Here is a 13,622-nt window from a genome sequence, read left to right on the forward strand (position 1 = left end):
TTTATCTCCGTTCACCACAACTCTCTGGGCCCAGTCGTCCAGCCGGTTTTTTACCCAGTGAAGTGTGCAATTGTCCAAGCCTCGAGCAGCCAGTTTTGCCAGGAGAATGCTGTGGGAAATTATGTCAAAAGCCTTGCTAAAGTCAAGGTAAACAACATCCAGAGCCTTTCCCTCATCCAATAAGCAGGTCATCCTGTCATAGAAGGAGATCAGGTCTGTCAAGCAGGACCTGCCTTTCATAAACCCAAGCTGACTGGGCCTGAGCATCTGGTTGTCCCACATGTGTTGTATGACGGTACTCAGGATGAGCTGCTCCGTCAGCTTCCTGGGCACCAAAGTCAAGCTGACAGGCCTGTAATTTCCCAGATCATCCTTCCGACCCTTCTTATAGATGGGCAACACACTGGCCAACTTCCAATCTGTCAAGACCTCCCCAGTCAGCCAGGACTGCTGGTAAATGCTGGAAAATGGCTTGGTGAGCCCCCCAGCCAGCTCCTTCAGCACCCTCGGGTGTATCCCATCCGGTCCCATACACTTGTGTGTGTCTGTGTGATGCAGCAGGTCACTGACTGTCTCCTGGATTACAGGGAGGTCGTTCTCCCAATCTCTGTATTCTGGCTGTGGAGGCTGGATTGCATCAATACAACTAATCTTGTTATTAAAGACTGAGGCAAAGAAGGCATTAAGCACCTCAGCCTTCTCCTCATCACTTGTTACCGTGTTTCTTCCTGTGTCTAGCAGGGGATGGAGACTCTCCCTGGACTTTCTTTTGCTACTGACATACTTATAGAAACATTTCTTGTTATCCTTGATTGCAGAGGCCAAATTAATTTCCAGTGGGGCTTTAGCCCTCCTGATTTCCACCCTGCATAGCCTCACAGCCCCTTTGTAATCACTGTGTGTGGTTAGCTCCTTCTTCCAAAGGCTGTAAACTCCTTTTCTCCCTGAGTTGCAGCCAAAGCTCCCTGTTCAGGCAGGGTGGTCTGCTCTGCCACTGGCTTCTCTTAGAGCACCTGGGGACCGCCTGCTCCTGAGCCATTAACGCTTCCTTCTTAAAGAGCGCCCAGCCCTCCTGGGCCCCTGTACCCTTCAGGAGAGTCTCCCAGGGGATCCTTTCAAGCAGGTGCCTAAACAAGACAAAGTCAGCCCTCCTGAAGTCCAGGATGTCAGTCCTGCTTAGCTCTCTCCTGACCTCTCTAAGAATAGAATTAATTTTAGATTTTTTTCAGAAAGATTGTGATGTTTTCATTGCAAATACACCTGAGGAAACTTTTTGTTTCTTTAAAGTGTGTTCTGCGCTTTGGCAAATCTGCAGAAGCACAATCAGTTCCTCTCTGGTTTCTTAGGGGCTGGGAATGTGTTTGCACATTTCAGCCCTCATTACCTCAAATCACTTTGCTAATACTTGCATCATTCCCCACAAAATTCCTGCTAATTAAAAATGTTGTAAAAAGGAATTTTTCATTTGTCTTTGAAATTCAACCACTATGATGTTTTCTAGCTCTCTTTTAAACTTACATAGAGGAATCGGCAGCTTTTTAAAAAAATCAGAGAGGGAAACAGCCAAAATCCCACATTTTCATAGACATTCTTGTTGAGAAGAGACCTTGCAAATTCTTTGTCTTTTCCAGCAGCTTCATTTCTGCAGTCTAGTACCGAGAATGGATCTCTTGCAAGAGATCATCCATCCCATATTTCCTTGAACTATCATTACTTCTTTCATTGTGTGAAGATAGGCACATGCTGGGGAACACTTGATAACACAGTCCCGGTGCTGATCATTTTACTTACCTCTACCTTACAGATTTCTCATACTTACCTTTTTTCAAACTTCTCCCCAAACCATATTTGACTTGCAACTTGCTCTGTGTGTTACATGAAAGCTAAGATGGAAGAAGTACTAGAGCAGGAAGGGATGACACCAGAATGGGTTACAGCCTCAGTCTGGAAGCATGAATTGTCCTGGGAAGGCAATCTGGCAGGCTGCTCTGGACTGTGTTCACCAAAATTAACCTTAATTTATTAACCTGAACACCATTTGAACCATCCCTCAGGGAGTGAAGCACTCAGTCTGAGCTCCTAGTTGAAACTCAGCCTGTTGACTGCAGAGCATTAAAAACCAGCCTCTTCTGCCTTAACTTAGCTTTCGAGAATACAGCCAAAGGGCTACTGTTTCCCACAGAGGGGAGGAATTTTCCCTCAGCAGATTTCAGGACTCCTGACCTTTCCTCTTCATGTCCTCTGTCCCTTTCAAGTAAACAAACCTTAGGATCTTTCCTATGATGATCATTGGAAAGCCCTGTTTGCGCCTGCAAAATGGTTTGTAAAGAAGAAAGCTGAAATACTGTCCCTCACCTTCGCCTAAAGCAATTGTACGTAATCCTTGAGCAAAGAGACTTTGCCCACATCTCTGAGTCAAGCCATACAGAAGTGGGGATAGGTTTGTATTTAATGTGTGGGGCTTGGAGAAGGACATGAGTCCATGTCATGTCCCTGTCATCATCCCAAGATCCTACATGTTCTCTTATGTGAATAATTAACATCTCTGTGTCACCTTCCCTTTAAAATAGGACAGTGAGACTGGTTCCTCACCTGTAGCAAAGAAAACAGGTAGGGCATGTTTCTTTTTTCTCCTAATGGCAAAACCTGCAAACACATCTTACATTCAGCCAACAGTTTAGCCAGTTATGCAGTCTGCTGTATTGGTCCACAGTGAAGAAACAACAGAAACATCGTCATGTTCTTAACTCTAATTAAGAGATAAGTTCCACTATTTTATTTACCACTCTGTTGCTTCTGTTGGTCTTATACAACATAGCTTTTGCCCCATACTGGTGCTCCTAGGTTTGAAATTCAGAGTAGGGAGAAAGAGTAAAATCCATCCACTCATTTCCCAATAAATCATTTCCTTTTGCTTCTCTCTACCTCATGACCCACCACCCTCCTCACACATGTACCCTCAGAAGCATGACACAGCCACTCTGCAAGCTGATGCAGAGTGTGCACAACACCCTTTCCCCCTCCCAGCATGGTCTGTTCAGCACTTCCACCCACACCTGACTCATATGGAGGAGAAGAGGCAAACCCCCACAACTGCCATCTTACTACTTGGGGGTTTTATTTATTTACTTACTTTAAATCCAAAATCTTTTTTTTTTTTTTTTTAAAAAAAACAGAAATAATGTGCCTTTTAATTCAAGTCTGCTTCACAGATATACAGCAGAAAGGACTGTGTAGCTTGTAGACTTATCTAAGTATTGCCTGCCGTGGTTGGAAAGCGATAAAGTTTTGAGCTTGTACCCTTTCATCTCAAAGTGCCTCACAAACATTCATTAACACAGCCCTGCAGAGGTTAGGAGCACAGTTCCTCCCCGTCGTGGTTAGGGAGATTGAGGTCAGAGGGCTTTTTTGAGAAGGAAGAATAGCATCAGAAATTAAATGCCAATGTTGCAGGCTCTGAGTATTGCCCCACAAGCTCTTAAAGGATGGCTGGGATCCAAATGTGACACCTCTTGCAGCACGACATCACCAGGGAGCAATAGCAGACGGGGGGGGCTAATCCTTTCTGTAGTTCCCAAGAGTCCATTGCAGCAAAAAGAATAGCATTTGCTTCCAGCTGTTTTCTTTCCAATTATTAATATTACTGATAGTAGTAGTAGTAGTAATCGTAGAATTAGTATTATTTGCTGAGTTTCAAAATATAAATAATTGATTTGGGTAATCTCTGCTCTTGTGACACTTCTTTAATGAAATGTCTTCATTGGGAGCAAAAGAATCCCATTATGAGACATTCATTCATTGCAGAGCGATAACAAGGAGAAGGATATGTGATTTGTATAATCTGGTTAAATGGCTCAGATTGCCTAGCCATAGCCTCCTGGGTATAATATTCGTTTGAATAAAAGTTGATTGAATTTTTTTTTAACTAATCTTATTCTTTTGTTAGAGCCACAAGCAACCTGCTGCCTTTATTGTAACCCAACACCCTTTGCCCAACACCATAGCAGACTTCTGGAGGCTGGTGTTTGATTATAACTGCTCCTCTGTTGTGATGCTGAATGAGATGGATGCAGCACAGGTAAGTGATTTTTCATCATTTCTGTCATGTAACTTCTCAAATCCAGATGGATTTAAGAGCATTTCTGCTGCCATTTTCTTGTGCCCCCCCTCCCCATCCCAATAAAGGGGAACTGGAAAGTAATAGGTAATGTTTTGTGGTATAATGAAGAATAAGTCCACGTGCTTGGCTCCTTCTAAGGCACCTAATTCTTACTGCAGTTAACAGGGATATCTATTCTGTGTTTGCGGGCCTAAATCTTCCTCCCAAACCCCCGTTGTTCCTTTTCATATTTTTTCCCTGCCTTTGGTTTAGAAAAATGTTCCACAGCCCCAGTGTGCTTCATGCTTGCCTGTTCACATGACCTTTCCAGAAGAATAAAACCAAGAGGGATGCTGAAATAGTTTGAAGGATCTTTTCCCTGAGATTGACAATGCAATTCTGTAATACTGAGAAGTGTGGTTTGCACAGTTTCTGGAGAAGCACATTGTGCTGTGTTATTGGGTTTTTTTTTCCTTTCTAGTGTCATGTGTAAGTTGGTTTCTTGGCTACTAAAAACACCATTATTTTCCAGAGTTGAGCTTGCCAGGGGAGAAGCCATTGTAGTTCCTCCTGTACTAATATTTCCAGCCACCTTGCTGATGAGTGGCAGAAGATAACAGCTTTCAAAAAGGCATAATCATGCAATTTGTGTGAAGAGTACATTTGGCATGGCTAATTCACCCATTACAGCACTTGTTAAACAAGAGGAGAGGAACCCTCAAGTAGTTCGTACTTCATGGATTAATTTTTCGTTTGTCTCTGTCTTCAAAATCTTACCAGACTTGAAGAAGGCAGTGAGGTTACTGGTCTCTTTTTTCAATGATAGTGGAGAAGCCAATCACCCCGTTAGGTGAGGGAATCTCCCTTCAGGGTGAACACTGTGGGATTTCATCTCCAGCACAGTAAGAGCTCTGCTCAGAAGAGGGCTCTCTTGGTGACCTGCAGAGTCCCACTGCTGTGCAAGGAACTGGAGGTCCTGTGGATTTGCTGCCTCCTGTCCAATTCACCCTGCCTGATTCTACATCTTGGCACTGATTCCAGAGATGAACTTCATCTTTTCCTTTTTTTCTGACACTTAAAAGAAAAACACAGCTTCTTATGGAAATGGCACGCTTTCTCACACTTCATTCTTGGAAAACACAAGCCTGTCAGCCTCAGACAGTGTTATTCTTGTGACTGTCTTTCTGCACGAGAATTTACCTGCTTTGTTTTATTCCCAGCAAAGTTTTTTTTTTTTAATGAGGTAGTCTATAGGCACAGAAAAGAAGATTTGGAAATTCATAAAGTCATTTTGACAGTTTTTCTAGCAGGGTGTCACCTACCTCGAGTCTGCAGCCAGTGCCAAAATCACCAAGGTAGCACTGGAAGTTAAGGATGATTTTAAAGTTTGTATCTTATGAGCTTTCAAGGCAGGGTATGACAGTTTCATATCACAGAATCATTTAGATTAGAAAAGACTTAAGATCATTGAGTCCAACCATTAACCTAGCACTGCCAAGTCACACTAAACCATGTCCCTGACTGCCACCTTACAGGTCTTCTAAATACCTGCAGGGATGGTGACTCAACCAAGTCCCAGGGCAGCCTGTTCCAGCACTTGACAACCTTTCGGTGAAGAAGTTTTTCCTAATATCTAATCTAAACCTCCCCTGATGCAGATTGAGGCCATTTCATCTTATCCTGTCACTTACTACTTGGGAAAAGAGACCAACACCCACCTCACTATAACCTCCATTCAGGGAGCTGTAGAGGGCTGTGAGGTCTCCCCTCAGCCTCCTCTTCTCCAGACTAAACCCCCCCAGTTCCCTCAAGCCACTCCCCAGCAGACCTGTGCTCCAGACCCTGCCCCAGCTCCGTTGTCCTTCTCTGGAAACACTCCAATCCCTCAATGTCTTTCTTGTAGTGTGAGGCCCAAAACTGAACACAGTATTTGAGGTGTGGCCTCACCAGTGCCAAGTACAGGGGACAATCACTTCCCTGTTTCTGACACAAGCCAGGATGCCATTGGCCTTCTTGGCCACCTGGGCACACTGCTGGCTCATATTCAGCCATCTGTCAGCCAACACCCCCGGATCCTTTTCCACCAGGCGGCTCTCCAGCCACTCTTGCCCAAGCCTGTAGCATTGCATGGGGTTGTTGTGACCCAAGCACAGGACCCAGCACTGAGCCTTGTTGAAACTCATACAGTTGGCCTCAGCCCATCCATCTGGCCTGTCCAGACCCCTATGTAGTAGAGACTTCCTACCCTCAAGCAGATCAGCAGATCCATTGTAAAAGTGAGGTTTCTGTAAAGGAAACTTAACAGTGTTGTGCTTGTACTGTTGTATGACAATGTTGTAATTATCTACCTGTTCATCACCGCCTAATCCAAGTGTTGTACCGTAAGCACTACGAAACTGTTAGTGTACAATAGCTTCCAGATACTGTATTTGTGTGCATGAGCAGGTTGTGTTACTCATCTCAATAAGTAGAACACAAATACAAAAATTGCGTATATAAAACTGTGCCTAAACTGTAGAGAGGAAAAGAGTTAAAATAAATACATAAGTGAACCTTTAATCCACTATGCCGGTAAGTGTGCAAGTAAAGCCATGTAGAGGTCAGAGAACATAACAGACAATTTAAGACCTTATATACATATATATTTGGGTAGATGGCCGTTCACAGACCTGCTTTATGAAAAACAGATTTTCAATATTAAGGAAAGGTTTAATTTTATTTTTTTCTTTCCAATGCATCTTGAGGTTGCTTCCTAAAGCACCTGCTCAGCTCAAATCTCCTTGCCTATTGGACAGATGCTTCAGAGGAGATCTGTAGGCTGCTTGAAAGTCTGAATGAAGAGTAAAGACAACATTCAAAGGAGGACTTGCTTATGTGGTCTTGCCTGGCTTGCTTAAGCTTGTAAAACTAACAAGGGCAAAGATGCATAAGATTGCATAAATATCCCACCCAATTTCGATCCCATATGATTGAAGGAATAACAGGAATACAGAATTAGTGCAGTAGCATGCATACACTTGACGCTATTACTGGCAGTGATTGAACTTGAAAAGCTTGAGAGCAAGTTCAAATGAGCATCTGGGGGTTTCAAAACTTCAAAAAATTGCACTTGAAAATAGGAAGAAAGAAACAGAAAGAAATACAATCTCAGCAGAAACTGCTAATGAGATCTCATGCAAAATATTTTCTCACCATGATCTATTTCCGGATGGATTTGAAATACTTAGATTGTAATTTGTGTGGATACGATTTTTTTTGTACTTTCAATTCAGTAATATCAGCATAAGAAAAATTACTTCCAACCTGCTTCACAAACTTCAGAGGTTCAGTTGTGGTTCACCCTGCAATCAGAGTTGCTCTTGGAGAAAACTCATTCTCCCTCCCCTACTCGCTGGTAGAGTCAGAAAGCTAAAAAGTTCATCATACAGAAAAAAGAAGTTCCACTTTGCTTGAATTAAGATTAATTTTCTTAGCGCATGTACAGTTTTCTCATCTACACCAAACCTGTGTGGCTCCTATTAAAATTACCTACAGACACTAATCTTTTAATGTTCATTTTAAATCTATACCCCTACAGAAGCTTCATTTATCAGCCAGCTTTTCTGCACCTTCAGACCCCAGAATTCAATCAGTTACAAAATGCATTCATACAAAAAAAAAAAGGGAAAAGAAGTCCTGCTTCTAAAATTTATTCCTTTTTTTTTTCTTCATATTCATGATATAAAAATGTTTGCTGAGTTAGAATAAGGTCTTCTCTGAGCAAATACATGTAAGACAAGATTGGTTATGGATTTAGAGCTGATTAGAAATTTGAAAGGAAAGAAGACTGACCATGCATTTCTTTGTTAATAGTTAAGGTGCTTTCTGTTTCTTTTGGCATTTTCTCTAGCTCTGCATGCAGTACTGGCCAGAGAAGACGTCCTGTTGTTATGGCCCAATTCAAGTAGAGTTTGTTTCAGCAGACATTGATGAAGATATCATCAACCGGATATTCCGGATCTGCAACATGGCCAGGGTAAGATCAGTGAAATACCAGTTCCCTCTCTATTCTCAAAAATACATTTTGGCATGAGGAAGAGGCAGAACCAAGACTTGTGGTTTAGAGATGCTGAATCTCTCACCTCAGAACAAAATTCCACTGTAGAATGTAGTAGCTACTTCCTTTAATTAACATTTAATTGCATCAGTCTGTAGAAGACTCTTGGCCGAAAGTAGAAAGTAGATGATACAAGCTGAAAAATCTGTATTTAAATGGAAAGCATTTCTCTGTGTATATTTGAGAACAATTAATCACCCGGTAGCCAATATAAAACCATTGGTATCACAGGAAATAAACTGGGATAGTATCAGCAGCTCTCCATCTGTCAGCTACTATGCAATGGTCTCTGAAGACAGATGCAACATTTACTGGCTAGACTGGGATTCCCAATTGCCACTGTTTTCCCTATAAATAAGCAACTGCCATTTCAGTAAGCAAGTCTTTGTCTGTATCCCTCAGCACCAGGACAGCTGAAATGACAGAAACAAAGTTTATCTGCGCACTGGACCCTGGCCATGCAACTTCAGGGCTGCAGGAAGGGGGTTCACTAGAGAATTTCTCTCTCATTAGTTGTTTTCCAGATTGATTATTCTCCTCCTTTGTTCCTTTTTCACTTTTTCTAATCAGTAATGGAAACAGGCTCCACAAATTACATTTCCATGCTGTTTAACACATCAGTCTCTCATTGTGTGGTCAGAGCCTGGGCAGCAATTCAGTCATGGCATTGCGGAGTGAACCTTGTGGTCCAACTGCACAAACTGATAAATTACTTCAATATTCACCTTTCTGTATCCCAGGCCAACTGCTTCTGAACCAGGGACAACCTTGAAGTCTTGCAGCTAATGAATAAGGCTCTGTAACTCTCGGGATGAAGCTGGCTCGTAAATGCAGAGCTGGCAGGGTGGTTGCTGTGAACTCCCAAATCTCTGCACCCATCTATGTTCAACACCACTGGCTGCTGCTAAAATCTTTATGAGGATCCTTTCCTGTCACAGTCCCCAGAGATTTTTTTGAGGGCCTTCTTTGCCTTTAGTTCTTATGGCACAACTAATCTCCAGCACAGGCAATCAGGAAAGACACATCTGATCTATTTGTACAGTTTGATGAGAGTTTATTCTTTACTGAAAACAAAACAAGGGATCCTATGCACCTGGTTTCTGCCTGGCTCTGTAATACCTGAAGTCATCATTGTTACCTGGATTACTGAAAAGTCCTTGTTCCCCACTGTATCTGGTAACCAGAGTGGAGGATGTTAACACTGATGACATCAGATCCAGGGGGGGAGATGCCAGGTAACCAGTGCCCCCTGCTTTACCCTGTGTCTCTGCTTCCTGCCCTGCCCCGTTTAGCATCTTGAAAGCACTCTGTTTTAGCCTCAGGACGGGTATCGCATAGTTCAGCACCTGCAGTACATCGGCTGGCCAGCATACAGGGACACCCCTCCTTCCAAACGCTCCCTCCTGAAGGTGGTCAGAAGGTTGGAGAAGTGGCAAGAACAGTACGATGGGAGAGACGGACGGACCGTTGTCCACTGCCTGTAAGTAGGACTTGAAAATATCTGTAACCTGACAAAATGCTGGCTGAAGAGCACTGATTATGGATCTGGAAATCTGGTGGTTTGCCAGGCTTCAGCCGGGGAAAATTAAGTTAAATTCATAATACACTTCAAGTTGAATATTGTGCTACCTTATAGCATCCTGGCCTAGAGATTTTACTGATTGGGGCGAAGAGCAGCTGAGAAAGCTGTGCTACTTGCTGCTGTGTAGGTAGGTCTCGTGACTGGAGCCCAGACACAACCGCAGCAGCACTGCTGCGTGTTCAGCTCTGAGCTCGGAGCTGCTGTGAGCCCAGAGCCACGAGGAGCAGCACTGCAGTCCCTGGGGCTGCCCTGGCCACCAGACCAGGCACCGGCTTGGCCCTTCCATCCCTGTCCCCTGCCCTGCAGGTCTCCACTTCCACAAACCCATGAATGTCCTTAATCAGCCGTTATGTTACAGACCTTTCTTAGCATTTGAGGTGTGTGAGCTGCTGTGTGAGCAGTTCCCTCCCCCGTTCCCTCAGCCTTGCCTTCACCTCTTGCCTCTTTTCTCCTGCGCCCAGGAACGGTGGGGGACGCAGCGGCACCTTCTGTGCCATCTGCAGCGTGTGTGAAATGATTCAACAGCAAAATATCATTGATGTGTTCCACATAGTGAAAACATTACGGAATAACAAATCCAACATGGTGGAGTCACTGGTAAGCTTTTTCCCCTGCGCCTTACCCCACCCAGCATATGCATGGGGATCTTAGGATAGGCAAAAAAGATTTCATGACTTAGACCAGTATGAATCAAAATGAATCATAACATGAAGCCATCAGAATTAACGTCAGTCCCATTTTAGCATGTGCAATGAACCCCCTGGTCCCACTGCTGCTCTCCTTGAGCGGGGACCTGCTGCCCTGGCAGCGTGAGGAACGCTGTGTCCATGCCCAGCTGCCTCCAGGAGGTCAGACCCCAAGGAGCTCTCACCGTGGCTGTGGGGATGGGGGGGATTTGTCCTCCTGTGCATGCGTCCAGCCAGTGCTTAATGCTGTGACATGCCTTGAACCCAGGAACAGTCCAAACCCCAGGCCTTGCTCCCTGCAGCCAAAGAGATTAAACTGTCCTGAATTCAATTGTCTCAACTGATCACACTGAATTCTTTCCTCAAAAGCAACGCATGCAGTGAGGGCTTGAAGCAAATAATAAATAGTCCATACAGTGGCTGTCTCTTTGAGTGTCTTTCTTTTCCATTGATGATACCATCTCTTAGTAATTCTTATTCAGGATCACATAGAAATGCAATTAATTTTTGCCTGGTCTTGCCGAACAGTATAAGAGGGAGGAGGCACTTTTGGCAGCTTGTAGAATGAGGCTTTTAAGAATTTACCTGTATCCTAATGCCATTGATTTCTGTTCTGTCTTTCAGGAACAGTATAAATTTGTATATGAGGTTGCACTGGAATACTTGAGTTCCTTTTAGCCCAGCAGAGGGAGGGGAGCCTCCAAAATGCCAGACCCCAACCTCTGGCAGACACTTCTCCCCTCTCCCACACTGGAAGGCAGTAACAAGTGTGGGAAGGAAAACCTCTCCTTCCCAGAGCAAGAGACTGAGATCGCACAGACCTCACTGGAAGGAGGAGATGATGCCTGTGTTTGCTGCTGCCTGCTTTCTATTGGAACATCTACCGCTTCTTAAATAACCTACTGTAAAATTCAGCAAAATGGGAGACAGGCTGAAAGACTGGACTTTCTAATCCTCTCTGACTTCTCTCCCCTTTTGGATTGTATTTTTGCTCTCCTTGCTGCAGAGTGGGGAAGGAATGAAACCCTTAGGAAATTCTCTTTTAAATGTCTCTTTTTTAATTTATAATTTTGTTCTCAAATCCCAGTCTTTAATTTTTTAATTTTATGCAGCAGTCATTTGGGGAAAATGAGATAGCCATAGGGGATATATGAAATGTTTCATTACAATTTGTCTACCTTATCTGTCTCCTTTTATTTGTTTTTCCAAATGAAAAGGCCAACACAAAAAAACCCCACTGGAATTCTTTTCCCATATGTAGTCCCTTTTAGCATGAAAATAGATGGTGGAGATGAGAAGCTGTTCATGGATTCACTGCCTCGGCTTCTACACAAATGTTTCCTCCGAGTTTCTGCTAGACTCCCAAGGCTGTGCATGAACTGGTTACATCTCTCTGGTCTGTGTTCGTTTCAGTGCTGGTGGAGCAGTACCATTAATGAGTTTCCCAGCCACTTGAACCTTAAATATTTGCATCAAACAAAATTGCATTTGTCTTGCAACTTTGGTAACTTTGTTACCATATTTTTCAAGTATTTGCTGGGGTGCAGTGTGTCTTTGAAAAACAGGGTATAAAGTAGGTATTATTGATCATATACTATGTATTATTATTTTTTATTTATTATTTGTATTGCTGTAGAACTTAGGACCCCTAGTCATGACAGGACCCTGCTGAACTAGGCACTGTGCAAACAGAGAACAAAGAAGGTTCCTGCTCAAGAGCTTAAAATCTGAAGGTAATCTCTAAATTGGGTTTGGTTGAGATTTCCTCACTATTTCCAAACTGTTGTACAGTCAGATGTAGTTGAGTGATTTATTCAGATTTTCAGGCTATACAAGCTTCAAAATGGTAACCCATCCAAGCTGTAGGAAAGGTGATGTACATACACAGAAACCTATTCTGATGTGTTAAGAAAAGTGTTAGACTAGCACAGCAACTTTCTTAAGCGAAACAGCTTTTGTTCTGTTCTGCAAAAATGCTTGTGCAACTCCTTCTTTGAAACAAACACCAGATGTGTTTTGCCATGGTTCTGGATCTCACTCTGACTTCTTAGCAGCTAAGAAATTGCTTTTCTGAAAGAGTATGTTTAAGTAGTTAATCATTAAAGTCTGCAGGGTAATCCTGGAGAAAAAAATAATTGAATGAACAAGTCTTTACAATATTCAGTACTTCAATTTATCCATTTATTTATCTTGAGGGTGAGGGGATATGAGGTTTCTCTGTGTGTAAATTAGATTCTGGAAGATGTAGGTTTCTTCAAATACAGATTTGCTATAAGATAGGCTGATGGTAAGAGTTTAAGGAAACTCCACTTTCTTACCACCCTGTAGTTTTTCACCCTCAGGTAAATACTCAGATACTGTGCTGCAACCTCTGTCGTGTCGATGCCTGGCATAGAGCATGCCAGAATTTGAAAAAATTTTGCTAATTCTAAATGTAAATTCAGAAGGCACCTCTACTTAATGGTCATTCTTTTTTCAATAGTCATACCTTTGCCTTGACAACGAAGGATGAAAATTAAATCTGATAAAAGCAACTCTCTACTCAAACATACCAAAAAGTTGTCATCTCTACCAGGACCTGCAACAGTCTAAGGAAGGATGCTTGGAACAGTAGTAATCCTCTTCCTGCTAAGCAGAGGAGAGGCTTCATAGGATGCTGAACCGCCTAGCTCATATTCTTTCCAGGGGCTTTGTATTCTTGGCTTGTTCCAAGTGAGTATCATGAAGGTCTTCAGTGAGCTTGAACCACATTGTCCCTGATGTAGCCAGTGTGCCACAAAGTATTGGTGAGAACCCCCTCACACGTGCCTCTGCTGTTTCTAGTTGGTCCTTTTTGTTGTCTGAAAGAAATCACAAAATCACTTTTAGTTCCCATTGGGGCTGTAGGTAGATTTCTGGCATCTCACAAAACAATCTAGTCATTTAAATTGTTTTTCTCCTTTTGCCACTAAGCAACACAAACAATTCTGCAGAAAAAAATAGAAAGCAAAGCAAAGCTATAAGATAAAAATGAGAAGGAAGGCATGTTAGTGTTTTGATTACAAGTGGCTTGCTCTAACAGTGTAGGTCAGGAGTGGGGGCCATTAGCAAAGAGAGAAGAGGGAATCCAGATCCCAGAATGATTATTTTTCAACAACTGCCCAGATAGGAAGAAACTAC

General features: G+C 43.0%; 1 protein-coding gene across 1 annotated transcript in view; it reads left to right on the plus strand.

Moving 5' to 3' along the window:
- The window catches only part of PTPRT (protein tyrosine phosphatase receptor type T), a 457,248-nt gene extending 445,011 nt beyond the window's left edge, over positions 1-12,237 (plus strand). The window contains exons 27-31 of the mRNA XM_074920627.1: positions 3,947-4,078; positions 7,989-8,114; positions 9,512-9,675; positions 10,239-10,374; positions 11,088-12,237. Coding sequence (XP_074776728.1) covers positions 3,947-4,078; positions 7,989-8,114; positions 9,512-9,675; positions 10,239-10,374; positions 11,088-11,141 — 612 coding nt within the window. The 3' untranslated portion in view covers positions 11,142-12,237. The remainder of the gene's footprint in view (positions 1-3,946; positions 4,079-7,988; positions 8,115-9,511; positions 9,676-10,238; positions 10,375-11,087) is intronic.
- The last annotated feature ends 1,385 nt before the right edge of the window (positions 12,238-13,622 follow it).

This window comes from Athene noctua, chromosome 16 (assembly GCF_965140245.1).
Source record: "Athene noctua chromosome 16, bAthNoc1.hap1.1, whole genome shotgun sequence".
Taxonomy (NCBI): Eukaryota; Metazoa; Chordata; class Aves; order Strigiformes; family Strigidae; genus Athene; species Athene noctua.